The sequence below is a fragment of the Lates calcarifer genome, linkage group LG6, assembly GCF_001640805.2.
Source record: "Lates calcarifer isolate ASB-BC8 linkage group LG6, TLL_Latcal_v3, whole genome shotgun sequence".
NCBI classification, from domain to species: Eukaryota; Metazoa; Chordata; class Actinopteri; family Centropomidae; genus Lates; species Lates calcarifer.
In genome coordinates this window covers 10,110,766-10,127,763 of record NC_066838.1, presented here as the reverse complement: position 1 = coordinate 10,127,763, position 16,998 = coordinate 10,110,766, and the positions used below count along the sequence as shown (strand labels likewise).

Sequence of the window (16,998 nt, the reverse complement as noted above, 5' to 3'; positions counted from 1 at the left end):
AATTCACATCAAAGCCCACAAACCTGTTTATGTGTGAGATTAGCCTTGAGCCTCCACCATGGCAGCCAGGGTCCATTGGCATGGCCCAAAAAAATGTCTGTTTGCCATCGCTGTCTGGATCTGCCTCACGCTGACAGGCGGGCATCTGAAGGTGGGAGAATGTGAGCAAGAGCTTAGCGTGAATTGGACAAGAGATTAGAGGAACTGGGAGAGTTGGGATGAGGACATTCCAATAACACACTTCCCCACCTCGAACATCCCCATCCCCTTGTCAGACAGAATGGAGAACTTATCAGTGTGAGTCAACAAACTGTGTTTACCCGGCTGCATCTGTGTATTTTATTTCTTAGCTGGCAGTACATGCAGTGCTGACGGTGGCAAGGACAGCAAAGGCATCAATATCCACTCACCAAGAGCCTGTTTGCTGCCTGACATGAGTTGCTCATCTCAGTGAGGTGATTGTAATTACAGACAGTCTTGAGGATGGAACAATAATGAAGGAGCATAGAAAGATTGGGATTAAAAAATGAAAGAAAAGGATAAACAAAGAGTAAAAACTAAGGAGAACACAGAAAAACTTTAGTGGCACCATGTTGTCAGGGCAAAAATGTTAGCAAACAATGTATATTTATATTAAAATATAATATTATTTATGTACCTGTTTACCTATCCAGCTAGCTATCCAGTATATCCAATATCCACTCTTCTTTTATAGTTGTTGTGTATTGCTGGTCACCCTCTGCCTTCTTAGCTGCTAAATATCCATAAGCTCATTCCTGACTACCTGGTGCTGGGCAGGGAGAGCGCACAATGAATTCATCTGAGCTTTTTCCCTGAAAACAGCTGCCTACTAAGAAACAAGGTTGATGAGAGCAGTGTTGCTGGAAAACCAAAACAATGATCTTAGTTACACTCAAAGAAAAGTGTAAAAACATGAATTAGTGCAGCTTTAATTAAGCATTATAATGGGCATCTGTCAAAGTGTCTTACATATGTTAATCCACTGGAATGTGATCTGAAAGTTGATCAACATCCTCAAACTTAAGCAACTAAAGTTAGTGTCCCTCACTAACACTTTGGGAATTTCGCTGGCTCAGACTAACACAAGGTTTTGTGGGTGTCAAACCGGTGACCTTTCAGTTATACAACTGTCTTTGTAATCCCTCGGGGTTTGACAGGCAGTTGCTGCTGCACCCTGAGCTGTCTCTCTCCTATCCTCCAGCTGCTCTGTGTTATCCATTTTCCGATAGTTTAAACAGTGAAGGAAGAGGAGAACTGAGAATAAACAGATTAGTGCAGTGAACATAATTCTATGTTTTCATAAGGCTTGTGTCTGTTCTTTGTCTCGGTTTGACCCACCCTGCTTGGAATGAGCTCATAACCCTTCTTATGTCACACAGTGACTTGTCTGCTCCCTCTTTGCACAAATGATCCTTTATGCATGATTGAGATAGTCTACACTGCTATTGATATGGAAAGACTGCTAATCATTGAGTCAGTGTGCTTTTGAGTAACTTTGGCACAGAGCAGCAGAACATCATTTTGCACTTGAGTCATCTGGGTTGTGTCCCGTATGAGAAAAGCCTGGTGATTTCACTTCACAAGTCAAAGGATTTATTTTCGCCTAATTTTTTGTCTGTTTAGCTGGGTTTGGATTCCATCATTGATTGTACTGGGAAGCATCTGGATGGAGGAGGAGCATTTGGCAGTTGCCAAGTTACAGTAACACAAGGGAGTAGGTCTGCAACAAGATATCTTGTTATGTCACAAAACTGGGTTGCTTCATTATACAAATACATCATTATTACATACAGTGAACTGTAACAGAATTTACGGTTAAACATTAACAATAATGCTGATACGCAAAGTCATAACCAAGAGCAAGAGCAAATACAGAAAGGTCTGATAAACAAAAACTTTGCTGTATATTTCCTTGAAAGTGTTTTGGTTGTTTGGTTATAGCAGTGACTCATTCGAGGAAGAACACAATAGTTTCTGATCACTCTGATCCTGTCACGCAGGATCTGTTGCCCCAGTATACACTCTCTATTTGTAGAAGAAGCCTGAGGGCATATTTGGTTTCTTTCCTTTGGGTGCTGTCTGCAGCTTCTACCCACGAAAGACAAGATAAAAGAGTTTTCTCACAACAGTGGTCATAAATGACACAGACCTGGTAAATGTTATGATCTCATTGGGAAACATCTCTCTACTCTCTGTCTCTTTCTCGCTCTGTCTCTATTTTTCCAATGCCTCCCTCTATTTCTCCCTCTCCACCACTGTGTGTGTGTGTGTGTGTGTGTGTGTTTGTTATTTGTGAGTACTGTGTGTTCTGACTCTGCAGAGAAAGACTTTTTTTGCTGAGCTCCATTCTGCCCTAAGATAAGATGATCTTGATAAGAGATCAAGATAACGTTCAGCTACAAAAACTCTATTTCCTTACTCCTCTGGGGACATTAAACCATTTCCTTTTGCTCGAATAAAGGAAAAAAAAGAAAGAAACAACCTGAGAATTCACATCGGCATGGCCCCGCATTACAGCACCTTTTCCACCTCATTGGCTGGCCTTTCCAGATGCTATCAATGAGCAGGTGATTTTGGTGCAGCCCATAAGTTCTGCATTGCAGAGGCATAGTCTGAATCACTGAACAAAGACTGTGGTGAAGGTATCTTTACATTGTATTAAGATTATCTGCACAGCAGCGACCCTGGCTTAGAGGCAGAACCTTGACTGCTATAAGCAGAAAGTACTATAAAATAAATATAAATATAATACATTCTCCTTTGTAGAGTTAGAGTCATACTTGCTTGTTAATGAAGGTTTCATCCCGTGTGAATGATGCATGTTAAATATATTTTTTACAATCAGTTTGACAACGTTTATGATGTGATTAGTATTTCTGTGTATCGTCTGCATTCTCCTCTGGGAAAAGTTTCCTTTGGGCACATTCAGTGATTAATTAATGAAGTTTATTTTTGGATTTTTTTTTTTTTTTTTTAAAGAAGCAGAATAACTTATCTCAGTCTTTGGCTGCCTGTTCAGTCTTTTAGCAAGTATAGCACAAAAAAAACCTCAAACCTATTCTGGTCTATGACAAACCTAAGACATAAAAAAGCTACACTTCCACACAGATGTCACTGTAAGCTTCAGTAAAAAGCCTCCTCTGAAGACCCACTCATGTTTTATCACATCAGCCTTTCATTTGTACAATGAATTACACCTTCCTCATTATTTACACCTCAAAAAAAAAAAAAAAAAAAAAAATGTATCAAATAAAAAGTCTACAAGTGTGACAAAACAGTGACTATTTCTTTTGTTGTGCTGAAACTAGCCCAGAAAAACCACTGTTAAGAAATGGAAGAAAAAAAAAATTATGAATAGAATAGGTATACTTCTTAAATGCTACTAATCTCAGTAATTATAGTAGGCTTCATAATGCTCTAATTTATTAAAGACACAATTACAATTAAGCTTGACTGTTGTTATGAGAAAGGAATTTCTGACTTAAAAACATGGGATAAACAAACACCGCTCAAAGTTGTAATAGTTAAAGGTTTTCTGTATTATTATTATTGTTATTTTAAATTTAATTACCACAGCTGAATTTGGTTTCTGTTGTTGCCAGGCAACAAATTCCATCCCAGTGGGTACTTGGGCGTCTTGACTGTTATTGCTTAGCAACAAAATTCCACACCAGTAAGTAAAAAAACTAAATCAGTCAGGCTTAAAAACTACTGTGTACGGTGCTGTAACGTCTTTTTTTAACATAACTTCTGTTGAATCTGTTGACTTGGCTGCAAATGGTCCTGCTGTGTGGACGGATACTCCGCTACGTCACAATGAAAAACAGTCGCAGACCACTGATCCCATTCCCCACTGTCTACATTCATATGTTAATCCAAAGCCCTCCGCACCCCCACTAATTACTGATCGTCAGTCAGCCACTGGGTCCTGATTCACTCCACTGACCATCAGGCACATTTAAGGCCCCTAGAGAGAGATTTTAGCAATGGGTCATTTATGTGGTGCACCCGCAATACATGGATCCACTTCTCATGAAACATTTTTATGAGTATGTTGTTCTTTTTTAAGCTCCTGTTCCGTATAGTTTTGTGAGTAGGAAATTGACACTGAACAGGAAGTAGTGCCAACTCATGAAAAAAACAAGCTGCAGCAGTCTTGAAAGATGCTCATATTTAGGTTTGATCTAGTCTTAGCCAGTAAGAAGACCAGAGAGGAAAGTACATTTGGCTCCCCACCACTGCTCATGTCCCAAATTCTCTTCTGCAGGATGACAGGTTCCCAAAACTCTGTTCAGTTAACAAACTACTTTCCAGTGCATGTCACTTTTTCTTTGCAAGCCCAGGTTTTCCTTCAGCATGAACCTAAACATACACTTTCAGTTTTTGAGTAAATTAGTGGGGAAAAAATACATTTTAATTATTTTTCAAGATGAATTGAACATGTGAACATTTTCTCCTTAAAACATGAGGAAAAATCCACAATTGTATCTAGCTTTTATGGTCCTTTCTACATGAACTACATGGTCAAATTACCCCTGGAATAAGCTACTGTCGCAAGATAATTTCAGATAAATTATATTTGGCATTTAGAGCATGACGGTTCTGTAAAATGTTAAATTACCCATTTTACACATGCATATCCATACGGACAGATATTACCATAATGAGATAAATGTGTATACCAGCATACAGTATATCCAGGTTTCATTCTGCAGACACATGCTCCTGAGGCAAGGCAAACAGTGTAAGGGTAGGATAGTTAGATATATAAATAGATGCAAACAAATCCACTTACACACTTAGACAGCGTAGCATCTTAATTACCCAGAAGGGTCCAATAGACTTTTATGACACCTGACAAGAGATGAATTTCATTAATGAACATCAAATGACTTTGGGATTATTAGCCCCCCAGTGTATATGTGTGTGTGTGTGTCTGAGCCTGCCCTCCCCCGTGACTAATGTATCATATGCAGCAGCAGGGTCGTCTATAAATAACAACATGATGTTCATTTACTGAGCGGGAGGGGTGACTTTTGTCTGGGCAGATGGATGAACGGGTGGAGTGTGTGTGCGTGTGTGTGAGTGTGTGCATGCGTGTGAGTGTGTGTGTTCGTGTGTTTGTTGTTCCCCATCTCCTTGCTTGCATACTGTAGCGGGAGGTCAGTTAAGTTTTATTTGAGACAACTGTGTGGACCTCAATGTTTGGGCCCCCATACACACTCACAGAGCGCCTGAGGCTACAGTAACATTTTCTAGGAGTACACCGCAGTCACTTATAACTGGCTTGTGCAGTGTGGTAGCTGATCTGCGCTTACCACATGCAGAATGGGTTGGGGTCTTTGGTCACATAACCTCAGGAAACAATAACAGCACGGCTGTACTGCTGAGTGAGTGGGCAGGCTTTGACAGCCGAATGTCAGGTAGTAGCTGAGAAATGCAGGATGCAGATGGGGTGTTGGGTGGGAACTGGGGCAGTTGTCCTAACCCCTGAGGTCCAAAGACAACTATACTGAGTAGTTAATTATAAATACTTATTTTTACAACTGATACTTAGAGTCTATAGTGTCAAAACATCTTCTCATGGCTGTGGGGTTTGATACTGGGAGCATGAGAACTGATTTTTTTTTCCCTGTCAACAATCTTGTAAAACTTTTACCTCTGGCATTCAGTGATGTAGCAGTATTGTGTATTTAACACATACCCTTCTTGTCATCTAGAGGCATCAAGCCCCCTGTCCTGCTGTGTCCTTTAACCAGACCATGAATGATGATTTGTAACTGACTGTGTGGAGGGAAGAATTTCTGCTTTGAAATCTGTTAAAAACTTGGTTTTATGTCCTACACCTGCATTAATTCTTTACTTTTATTTTTTTAATTTTTAGGCCAGTTGAGAGCAGCACAACAAGCTGTAAATACATTATTTACATTATGTTCATTACAGCAGAGGTGGAGCAACAGTAGCATTAATTTGGAGCTGTGTCCAATATTTATTCTTCTTTTAGCTCTGTTTTGGTCTCTGCCAACTGTGATGTGATGTGGGTCTTCTTGATCCGGCTGGTTTCAGTGCATCCTGTAGATGCTCAACTGGATTGGAATCTGGGGAGATTGGAGGTCAGTGCCTTGGGCTTTTTGTTGTGTTCTGGAGCCATTTCTTAGCAGTTTTCACAGTGTGGGGGGGTGCATTGTCCTGCTGGGGGAGGCTGCTCCCACTGGGGAGTGCTGTTGCCATAGGGGCATGTGCTTGGTGTACAGCTATGTTTAGATGTGTGGTACTTGTCAAAGTAACATCCAGATGACTGTCAGGACCCAAGGCTTCCCAGCAGAGCATTGTATTGTAACAAAATGATTAATGTTACTTACTTCGTAAATGGTTTTAAGATAGAGAGACAGATAGATCGAATCTTTATTGACATTATAATTAATACTCAGTATCAAATACAACAAAATTATCTGTGGCTCATATGGCTAGTGCTAAAAAAGATGTTGTGGTTGATCAGTGTATGGTTCCACTGTGTTCACTCACTGGTCACTACCTTTGTTTGTGTGTTGTTTGGATGTTGCAAACAGTAGATTTGATGAGAGCAGTGAAACATTAAAGTCGTGAGCTGTAACAAACCAATAAGCTAAAAAAGACTAAAAGGCCTGCATCATTTCCACATAACATGCAGTCAACTTTCCATTGTAAAATAATATTGATTAATGCAGCTTTAAGTGTTTCTGCATAGCATTAAATATTCATTACTAAATAAGCAACAATGAAATTCATCTTGAGTTATTGTTTAGAGCACTTTACTCAGCTTCTCTTTCGTTAGGACAGTGTTGGTGTGACTGGATCAGATTTGACTGACGTTTCTTGGTTTCCTGGTAACTTGAGCAAACCTCCCCACAAATGTCACCAGATTCTCATAGAGTTTGGTTCTGATAACACAAATACAGAAATGTTGGAAGATTTTAGGTAGCATGCCTGTTCAGTTTTAGTCATGTCTGAAGACACTACGATGATGCATCAGACACTGTATATCAAATGAATCAATATATAGATACATGTGTAGTCACAAGAAGAAAAAAGCAGTGCAATCCTCTAAGCCTTGTTAGTATGTGATGCCTATTGACAAACATGTTAATTTCCTGTCACCTCTGCAGTCTGAGTATTGAGCTACTCTGGATACATCATGAGGCTTTTCTATCCTGTAAGCGTCTAGTATCCCTCTGTCTCGTATTTGATTTCTGTGCTATATTTGACATGTAGAGAATAATGTCACTCTCTTGCAGTGCTTCAACCACAATAAAAGCAACTGTTTTCTCACCCCGACTGCAGATACCTTCAACAATACCCCTCTGTGTTGCTGCAGAGAGGAGAAAGAAGCATTAATGTTTCATTTGCAGTGAATGATTAGCCTTATCTGTAAACAGGTGGCAGTCACTGTGTCTGCTGCCTATATTTGTAGACAGAGAAAAGAAGAACATAACTTGGGAAGGGTTACATATAAGATATACTGAAAAATGCATTTATGTTACATTGAAATTCACTCGCTGCAGGTCCTTTTTGAGGTGTGGCATGTGGTGTTTATATAAATGGTTTAAATCACCAGCCTGACTGGGAAAGTCCATTAAGAGGATGATCAGCATTGTCCCTTTGCCAGGGTGAATATGAAGCAGGAGAAAATACATACTTGCATTCTCAAATTCTCCTGCTTAATGTTAAGGTAAAAGAAAAGAAAAGTCAAATCTAAATCCAACTACCCCAAACATTTTTAGTATAACAATGAGGAGATGATCCTTTTGGATTTAAACAAGCTCTGAGCTGCAGCTAAATTATCTATTGATCTTTTTATTTTTTTTTCAGTTAAGCATTTGGTTTATAAAACATCAGACGCCCATCATTGGCAATTTCTCTAAGCGCACATTGTAGCCTTTCAGTTTCTGGTTTTATCCATCCAAACTCCAAAGACCATTTATTCCCAATTATATAACACCCATAAAAACAGTAGATTGTCACATATGAGTGGCTGGAACAAGCAAATATTTGGGATTTTTGCTTGATGTTAATTTTCTGTGGATCAATAATCAATTAAACCCTTCAGTATTAGTTTGGTTTATGGTCCAGTTGGGGAAAAAAGGTTAACAGCCCTGGAATGACAGAGTGTTGATTCTCACTGCTCCTCCAGTTCACAAATATACACCCTCTTTAACTTAAGCCAGACAAGTAAGCCAGTCTGTTATGATGAATGTTTCTCAAACATTATAGCAGGGCTTTAAAAATGTATTTGTACTGCAGGGAGAAATACCTCGCTGTGATACAGTGATGAAAGCTTTGTTTACATAACTATTATTGTTTTCTCCCCACAACTGCCTCTTTGCCAAACTAATGATTTCCTTCTCTTTGTCCATGAGTCCATGGCAGGAGGCACATGCAGTACACACACACACACACACACACACACACACACACACACACAGTGAGGGAGAGAGAGGAAAAGCTGTAGTGTTTCACTGAAGTCAGTTTATACAGGCTTAGAGAAATTTCTTGTGTGTCAGTTCAGTCAAAAACACAATCCTCCACAAACCTCACCACACTATCTCCTGAAGGCAGCTGTGCTGAGGACCTCTGACTTCCATGTGCTTATATGGTGTAGCTCACTCCCCCCCCCAACTTCCTCTGCAAATGGTACAGTCCATTTAAAAAGGTGCTTGTCATCTCTCAATGCTCTGTGTCCTTTCAACAGTCAGCTGCGGGGAGCACATTTCACAGGGGCAGTGCTGGCTCTCTGACACACACACACTCTCACACACTCATGCTCTTACGGAACTCTCAGACACGCGCACACACAGGCATGCTCGCACACTGACACACTCCCACCATACATACACTATCTCCAAAGCGTACACTCCTTCCAGCAGATACACATTTCCCCTGAGCCGGATGCCTCTCTTTAACAGACAGGACAAACTGCTTTGAGGATTTAACTTGGCTTTCTCATTTAAAAAAAAGGAAGTGAGAACAGACAGAAAAGGGAAAGAGGAGGGATTTGTTTGGGGACACCTTCCTTCACGGGAAATGGTCAACTTGTCAGCATGACACCTTGTCTGGATTCCCCTCTCCTCCTCAGGCAAAAATCCTGAAAATGATGGATGACAACAAGCAGTTGGCCCAGCGCATCGATGGGGCCATCCAGTCGGCCAGCCAGGAGGTGACCAACCTGCGGTCAGAGCTGAGCGCCACCAGCCGCAGACTTGCCGAGCTGGGGGCGACCGACTCCTCTGCCAGCATGCTCGAGACCCTGCAGCACAACCACAACGGTAAGAGAGCCCGCTATGAGAGTGGAGTGAAATTAACTGTGTGTGCTGAGAGGCTGCGAACATGTGGAGAAGGAAGAGTACGCTCTGATGCAGCTGTGTGTAATGTTGCAGTATGTTGCCTAAGTGTACATGCTTCTCTGCATGTGATGGATGATGTCCAAGAGTGAGTTGAAAAAGCTTCGGTTCACGCTTCCATCCATGGGAATCAGTGTATATTTGAAAGTCAGAGAGTGAGAGGATGAGTTGAACAAAAGGGATGAGGGTTTTCTGCCAGCTTGTGTCCACTCAGTTCTCCCACAAATCCCTTCTCATGTTAAATAATTAACCTCCTGAACCTTTAAGAGAGGGGGGTAGAGCTGCACTTTAGTGAGGGCAGAGTGGGTAAAGTTACAGCCTCTTTTCACTCTCTGGCACTCTGTCTGCTAGTTCATTCGGTACTCCCTTAACTGGGCAATGGATCTGTGTCTCTTGAGGAGGAAGGGAGAGGGGGCTGGTTTTAGGGTTGCCGTGGGTTACAGTTACCGAGAGCTGTTTGAATGGCTGCCCAGTCTGTAGAATGCTGTCCTCTGTGTGTGTGTGTGTGTGTGTGTGTGTGTGTGTGTGTGCTGCAGCTGCTCTGCTTGCTTGCCCCTTTCCAACTTTTTTATACTCAGTTTAACATATAGACAGGGAACAGATGTGTGTATTAGCGTCCGTGGACATGCAGTAAGCATTGGATTGGCGGTGTAAGCCAAGTGTGGCATTTGTGCCCATGCGTTGCCATGTCCTTTCAACTTCTGGCACACACATAGTCTTGCACTCTTGCTGTTTCCATAGCAGTCAGCTGGTACAGTTAGCCATCTGATAGGATATGTTCCAGCTCAGCTTTGGCAGCACTCTGCTTTGAAACCACATCTCTCTCATACTTCCGAGATCAAACTCAGTAATAAGTCTGCTGTATTTCCTCCCTCTCACATTCACAAGGAAAAACTGTGTTGGCTAACTTTCCCTTTACAATGACAGAGAATCATTTAGTCCTCAGTTGACCTCTATAGTGCTTTTTTTTTTTTTTTAAAAGAGGAAAATGTGAACACAGGCTGCCTTACACAGCTGGTCAGGAACAGTTAGGTCATATGTCAGCATTGTTTTCAATGCACTGCCCCTGTTGTTTTGTGTGTGTGCCTTGCGGTATCCCTTTAACCCCGATGCACGCTCACACTCTTGCTGTTTCCATAGCAGTGTGTTTGCCAGCGTGAGTGACGACAAGCATTCCTCTGGGAGGGTTTGAGCACTGATGTCATTGTCCCTTGTAGCTGCTTCTCTGCTGAGCTGAAATGATTCCTGAGATGTGCATGTTCGGTAGTGGAGTCACATTCATCTGTAAAAAAGATTCATAAAACTCACATCAGCATCACAAAGACTGCAGAAAAGGACTATCTGACTGGTCTTTTCTTACAATGTTAGCAATTTTTGTGGAATGATACACTTTCAGAAGCTGGCACCTATCTGTAGATCTCTCTCCAGATGGATTTTGTCAGACATAATTGTCTCAAAACACAGTGCTAAGTGGTTTTGAGTGCCTCTTTTTTCAGCATCAAAAATGACACACACACACACACACACACACACACACACATGTCCTTTTGATACTGAAGATTATAGTTGCTGATTCCTGCCTTTGTTTGGCCTGTATATCTTCCTCTTGTCATTGTCTCTGTCAATAAGTCTTTTTTTTTGCTTCACACCCACCTCTTGCAGTCTTTTCTCAAGCCCCTCTCTCTCCTCCTAGCTGGCCTTTACAAGCCTGGGATGTATAATAGACACAGCTGGGGATAGGAGGGATTAGGTAATTTATCACTAGTGGCTGTGTTGGGAAGGGAGGTGTGTTCTAAGGGTCGCTGGTTCATTGCACAGCCAGCAGAGTCCTGAGGGAGGCTGTGTTGGGGGTGCTACATGGCACGTTACTACCAGCAGCACTAACCTTGCTAGCAGGCTAGCTTACTTTAATTGCATTTCTTGTGCCTGGGGGGGGCTTGCATTTGCATGTTACATTCATCCCAGCAAGTGCGACAGTTATGAATAAACGGGAGTGCTTCACATATTATTATCTTTTTGTGGTAGCCTGTTGAGAGGTATAAGCTCACAGCTGTCTCTAAAACACACACAAGAGCCAGCCTCCACATCTCTCCCTTAAACCATCGTACACCTTGTCTATCCTCTGAGCTCACTAGTATCCTCATGTGGTAGGCTAGTTCAGGAGTTTCCCCCTGGACTTAAATGGACCGGATTTAGCTTATATAGAGAAATGCTGAGCAGCCATAAAACTAGCCCAAAACTTCTGCCTGTGGCCCCAATTTGTGCTGTTCTCATTTTCTGTTTGTGTATGGGAGAGCATGTCACATCCAGCTCCACTCTGGAAACTGGTGGGGTGAATGAGAAAGCCATTCTAGTGTTCATTTGGCCATATATTTCTTTGGAGCGACCTTTAGCTATAGGTATTTTTGAGATGTCTTTTATTTTCCTTTTCTAAGGTTTTCAATAATGACTGTAGTGGGCAAGAAACTTTTTATTCTCGTTGCATTAAATGCTTCTTACAGCCCATTTGAATGAGGTGCATACAGGTGGATAATTAAACCACAATTCCATATGTTACATCCACCATGGATACCTTGTTAAATCTGGCGCAACCAACACAGGACTGTTGCTACTACCTTTATATTTGTATTCTACACAGTATCTGAGTTTATGCGGTGCAAGTCAAAAATCAACAGCAGTGTTAGAGCTGGTGACATCCCCAAGATACATGCAGTCGAGTATAGGCCTGTGGCTGTGATGAACCACATGATGCGGTAGAGCAGAATCATGAGTGATCACATATAACTGGGTTGGGTATACTTCACAGCAGTGTGACTGGAAACTAGAATTTGTTATTAATCATTAGTAAGATAATAATAAAATTCATTTTGTATTATGAATTTCAAATATTTATTGAATGTTACCAAGCTGTGTCAGAGTCAGACAGATATGAACATATGCTGCTTTTGCTGTGTTGTTACAGAGATGGTGCAATTTAATCACTGGTCTGAAGCTTTGTTAGTAATATGTTAAAATGCATGTGACCATAAAACACATTCATGTTCACTGTTTTTTCTACTAAAGTTGAATTTATCATGTTGTAATATCATTCACAGGTTAATGAAGACAGCCTAGTCAGCCTAGGCTTAGAAACTTTATTACAGTTACAGCTACAGCTACAGGAGCTAAGATGTTAGGTTGGCACCTTCTACAATTCTGCACCTCTTCCACCCAACATATATTTGCACTCATTATCTTAACAAATCTTCAATGGGAAATTGGCTGACTCATAGTGAGAGCAGCAGTAGCAATATCTGATAAGTTAGTTAAATTAGCGAGCTAGCCTACAAATGTTAATCAACCAGTATATCTTCAATAAATCATCCTCATTACTTAAATTATTTCTCTTGAGATGATTAAACACATCCTCCCTCTCACTATTTAAGGTTCCCTGATATATAAAAACAATGGTGCAGTGGTAACTTTATTGTTATCCTGTACACAGGCTAATGTTCATATAGCCTCAGTGTCAACTTGAAATTATGTCATACTAGATAGGCTTCTATGCTAAAAGTAAAATCCTCTGTCAACAGCAGAAGCTAATAAACAGTGGTAGAGAGAAATCTTATTTATCTAAAGGCCACTTAGGAACATAGTGATTACGTGTTTTCCTTTATTTTCTTTTTTTTTTTTAAATATAATTATAGACTTTTGATTAGGCGTCAGTGTTTACTTGACACCTAATGTTCTTTACAGCTTTTAGAAGTTCTAAAACTTTCTGGCAGCTACTCTTTTGTATTCTTTTCCCCTGAGAAACGCTGACAAATAGAAGCAAACAGTGTAAATTGACCTAAGGAATGTACTCTCTCAGTGTTTAACAGCCTTGTTTGGCATCCTTGTAGCACTAGCACTCTTCCGTACTTAGTTGAATGTCACTGACTTTTACAGAGCTTACTTTGCATCTGAATCTGAAAATATGCTGATACCATTATTATTGCAAGTTTTGGATAAAGCATTGGATTTCTATCTGTAGGCAATTATATTCTAACCACCTCTCATGAGGGGTTATAATGCTTATTTATTCAGTATTCAAAGGTTATGGGAGAAGGTCAGTCCTATTGCTTTTAATGACTCATCCATTCTTGTAGTTGAGAGCGACAGTATTTGAGCCAAGCGTGGTTGGTCAAGCATTTACAAGATTATTGACAGCATTACTGCCTCAACACAAAGGGCACACTTTTCTATTTGAAGCTCATCAAAAGATCTTACACAAAGTCAGGGTAATCATTTGAATTAAACACAGATTTTATCATCATGATAATTAAAAATACAAAAATATATTAATTCTCTAGGAAGGGTTATCCAGAAGATCAAGAATGACTAAGGCCTATTATATCATTTAGCATGGATGATTTGCTGTCTCTATACATCATTAATGAGCAGACAAGCTCTGCATGTTAAAATGCTGCTGAGACTACAGTTAGGTGGTGTTCTGTAATTCTGTTCACAAAAATCCTCCTTGCCCATAGACATTAGATATTAAACAGGATTATGGATATCGGGAGGCTATTTGCTTAAAAAGTAGTTGTTCCTTTAGAGGTGAAGAGAAGAGCAACCCAAACACGACAAGACTGCTCATGCTTTTAATACTACCAGCCAGTGTTTGAATTGGAATGAAAAAGGTGCCATAACTTTAGACCAGCATCTGCACAGTGTGTGGTATTGGGTGTTTCTTTTTGGCTCATCTCCTATTTCACAAGCACCTTAAAGCAAGTGGGATGGCCCACACCTCTCTCAAACTTGCACCCACCTGCAGTCTCAAGATCAATATGGTATTGTGAGGGCCAGCCATTCATCAATACAGGATTTTGAAATTGAAAGCAAGAGGCTAAGCTTTTCTCCACCAGCTGTGTGGCAGGACCCATTGGTATCTCACAATGGAGAAAGGGGCAGCAAATTTCTGCCTCCTCTTGTGAGATTGTGAGCACCAGGGGGTTCAAAAACTGCCATAGAAATGTCTGAGATTGTTCTGCTTTACTCAGTGTAAAGCAAAAACGTGCATACATCCTCTTCCCAACGCTGACTTTCCTGGCATTGCACCTAATGAAGGTAACATGGAATTTCAGTGAAAATTTCTTTGCTCTGTGATTACAGTTTTTATGCCTGAGTGCGGATCCTCTCTGCTCAGTGGGTTCCCGTCTTTCTGTGTGCAGCGTTAACATTTAATTGTCAGTATATTAGAGAGACAATATTCGCACAGTAAATGCTTCATTAACATTGAGAAGAAGTACTTGGACATTTGTATTCTGCCGGAGTCCAGCATGTACATACGCATACACTGACGCATGTGACATGGATGCCCAATTCCCACTATAACAATCATATGTATATACAGCACTTAATACCAGCGACTGTACATGTAACATGCAGCCATCAATTTTGTTTCATATCTATCTACTTAAACATGTAGAGGATGTGATTCCAGCACTCCGTATCTATCTGCAAACTATCTCTACATTTAATTTCTGTGTCACCCCACAGTGCAGATTGTTTCTCCTCAAAGATACAGCTGTTTAATAAGCAAGGACTCACTTTATGGATTCATACCTTATATATACAGTATGGAATAAAGATGGGATTTGCATAATTTGGAAAGACACTTTTATATCTCAGCTATTTGAAAATGTCAACAGGCTTTCACATAATGTCCTAGCCTGTTCAATTAGGGTAATGTATGCAAAAAGGGGTTTTTAGAATGAATTTTTGCAGAGTTGCTTCAAATGTTGCTGCTTTCTTGTTAAGAGTACGATTTGAGTGCTTGGATAGTTACATTATACTGCACTGCTTATGAATAAACATCATCAGCCCTGGAAATATATTGTTTCAAATAAATTATAACTATTTCAATTTACTTCAATAAATATCTACCATAAATACAGCTACTTATGAATGATATGTGACTATATCACAATGTATGATCATTTTTGGAAACCAAGTTGTGTTCTTTTTTACGACCCCATATGTCAAAGCACTGAACATCAGATCACTGCTTTTGCTGTTTCAACCATTGTTTTCATTTATTGTTAAGCTGTGGTCCTGTCTAAATCCCCGCACAGTCATTCAAGTGCAGAATGCCCTCACATAGATTACAGGTTTTTCCATGAATTACAGTTCCTGCTGTCTTTTGACTGCTCACAACAACGTCTGGAAAGCTTGACATTTTGCAACATGCACTTAGATTCATACCCTCTCACACTCCTTTTCATTTACTTGATGAAGAGGGATAGGTGTAGAGCTGTTGTCACTCAGAGGGGAATTTGGTGTCAACTACTGTAGGTGACCGAAAAACAAAGACACAAAAAGACAGGAGCAATATAGCAGGATAATGTAGTCATATAAAAGACTGCAATGAATTACCGCAAGCTGTGAAAATGGCACCAAATCTCATTAGCGTTTTTTGTCGATGGAGATGGCTTTTGAAACTCTCTCTGTCTATGGCAATGAGAAACTTAATGACTTGTGTGAGGAAAAATGATAGTCCTCCTCAGGTTTCATGTTTATGGCACGTTTTATGGTCATTTATTTGACAGAGTTACCCAACAGATGGTTACTCATCAAAGCAGTCTTCAAAAGTGCAACAAAAATTGGAAATGGCACAGTTGCCTTTGGCAAACTTCATTTAGCTCCTCTGCTGGCGTCGACTGCAGTAAGTTTCCTAATGAATCCCAAGTTTAGAAGGAATCACCACCCACTGGAGGTTGTATTTCAACTGGAATGACCCATGTTGGTATAATTAATAAGGCTGAACATGTGGTTGGAGGTGGTAATTACTTGCCTATAAAGCTTGATTGAGTGATGTTAGTTTGTAACCATATGCTTAAAGGTCATTCATTTACATATACATGTAGTCATCAACTGAGTGAGAAAACCTTGTGAAGTAGATTGATTACCATGTAGTCTTCATTTAAAATATGTGATGTGGTGTCTCTCATGCGTATGTTCACCATATTCTGGGTGTGTATTCATAGCCCTACCACACACACACACACACACACACACACACACACACACACACACACACACACACACACACACACATCCTTGTACACTCATCTTTATGGGGTCCTGTCAGTGACATAATGCACACCATAGTCCCTTACCCTAACCTTAACTGTTACAACTGAGTGCCTAACCCTAGCCCTTAGTCCCTCAAACAGCCATTTAAACTTTTGGGGTGCGGTATCTTGGTCCCCACAAATATGTCAAACTCCACAAGTATAGTGGACATGCCCTGTCTTAAGTTATTGAGGAGGGGAGTAAAGTGTGTTCCAGACAGTCATCAGCTATCAACAAGCCTTGACACACTATCAGTGGCTTTGTTTCACATTACAGCTGTAATACTAATTAACTCACCCCCCCCCTCACTGCTATACACACATATTATTCATTTATCTCTACCTGAATAGACAGTTTGATGCCCTTCATTGCATTTGGGTAGGTCAGGTCTGTAGTGTATATTTGATGTTTTGGGTTTTGTCACAGTATGCATTAATGAGTTCGAGCGGCTCTCGTGTATGTAAATTTATGTTGCCCTCTGTCCTTCAGCCGGCCTTTCCTGAAA

General features: G+C 40.5%; 1 protein-coding gene across 7 annotated transcripts in view; it reads left to right on the top strand.

Annotated features, from left to right (window-relative positions):
• The window catches only part of kazna (kazrin, periplakin interacting protein a), a 167,018-nt gene that overhangs the window by 45,793 nt on the left and 104,227 nt on the right, over nt 1-16,998 (top strand). For 6 of the 7 annotated variants that reach the window (XR_007813384.1, XM_018688963.2, XM_018688964.2 and 3 more), the window contains exon 3: nt 9,134-9,323. Coding sequence is in view for 6 of the 7 variants with exons in the window: in XM_018688963.2 (XP_018544479.1) it covers nt 9,134-9,323 (190 nt within the window). In the remaining variant the exon portion in view is untranslated. Of the gene's footprint in view, nt 1-8,716; nt 9,324-16,998 lie in introns of those variants that run through there. The other variant, XM_051071156.1, reaches the window with a different exon arrangement.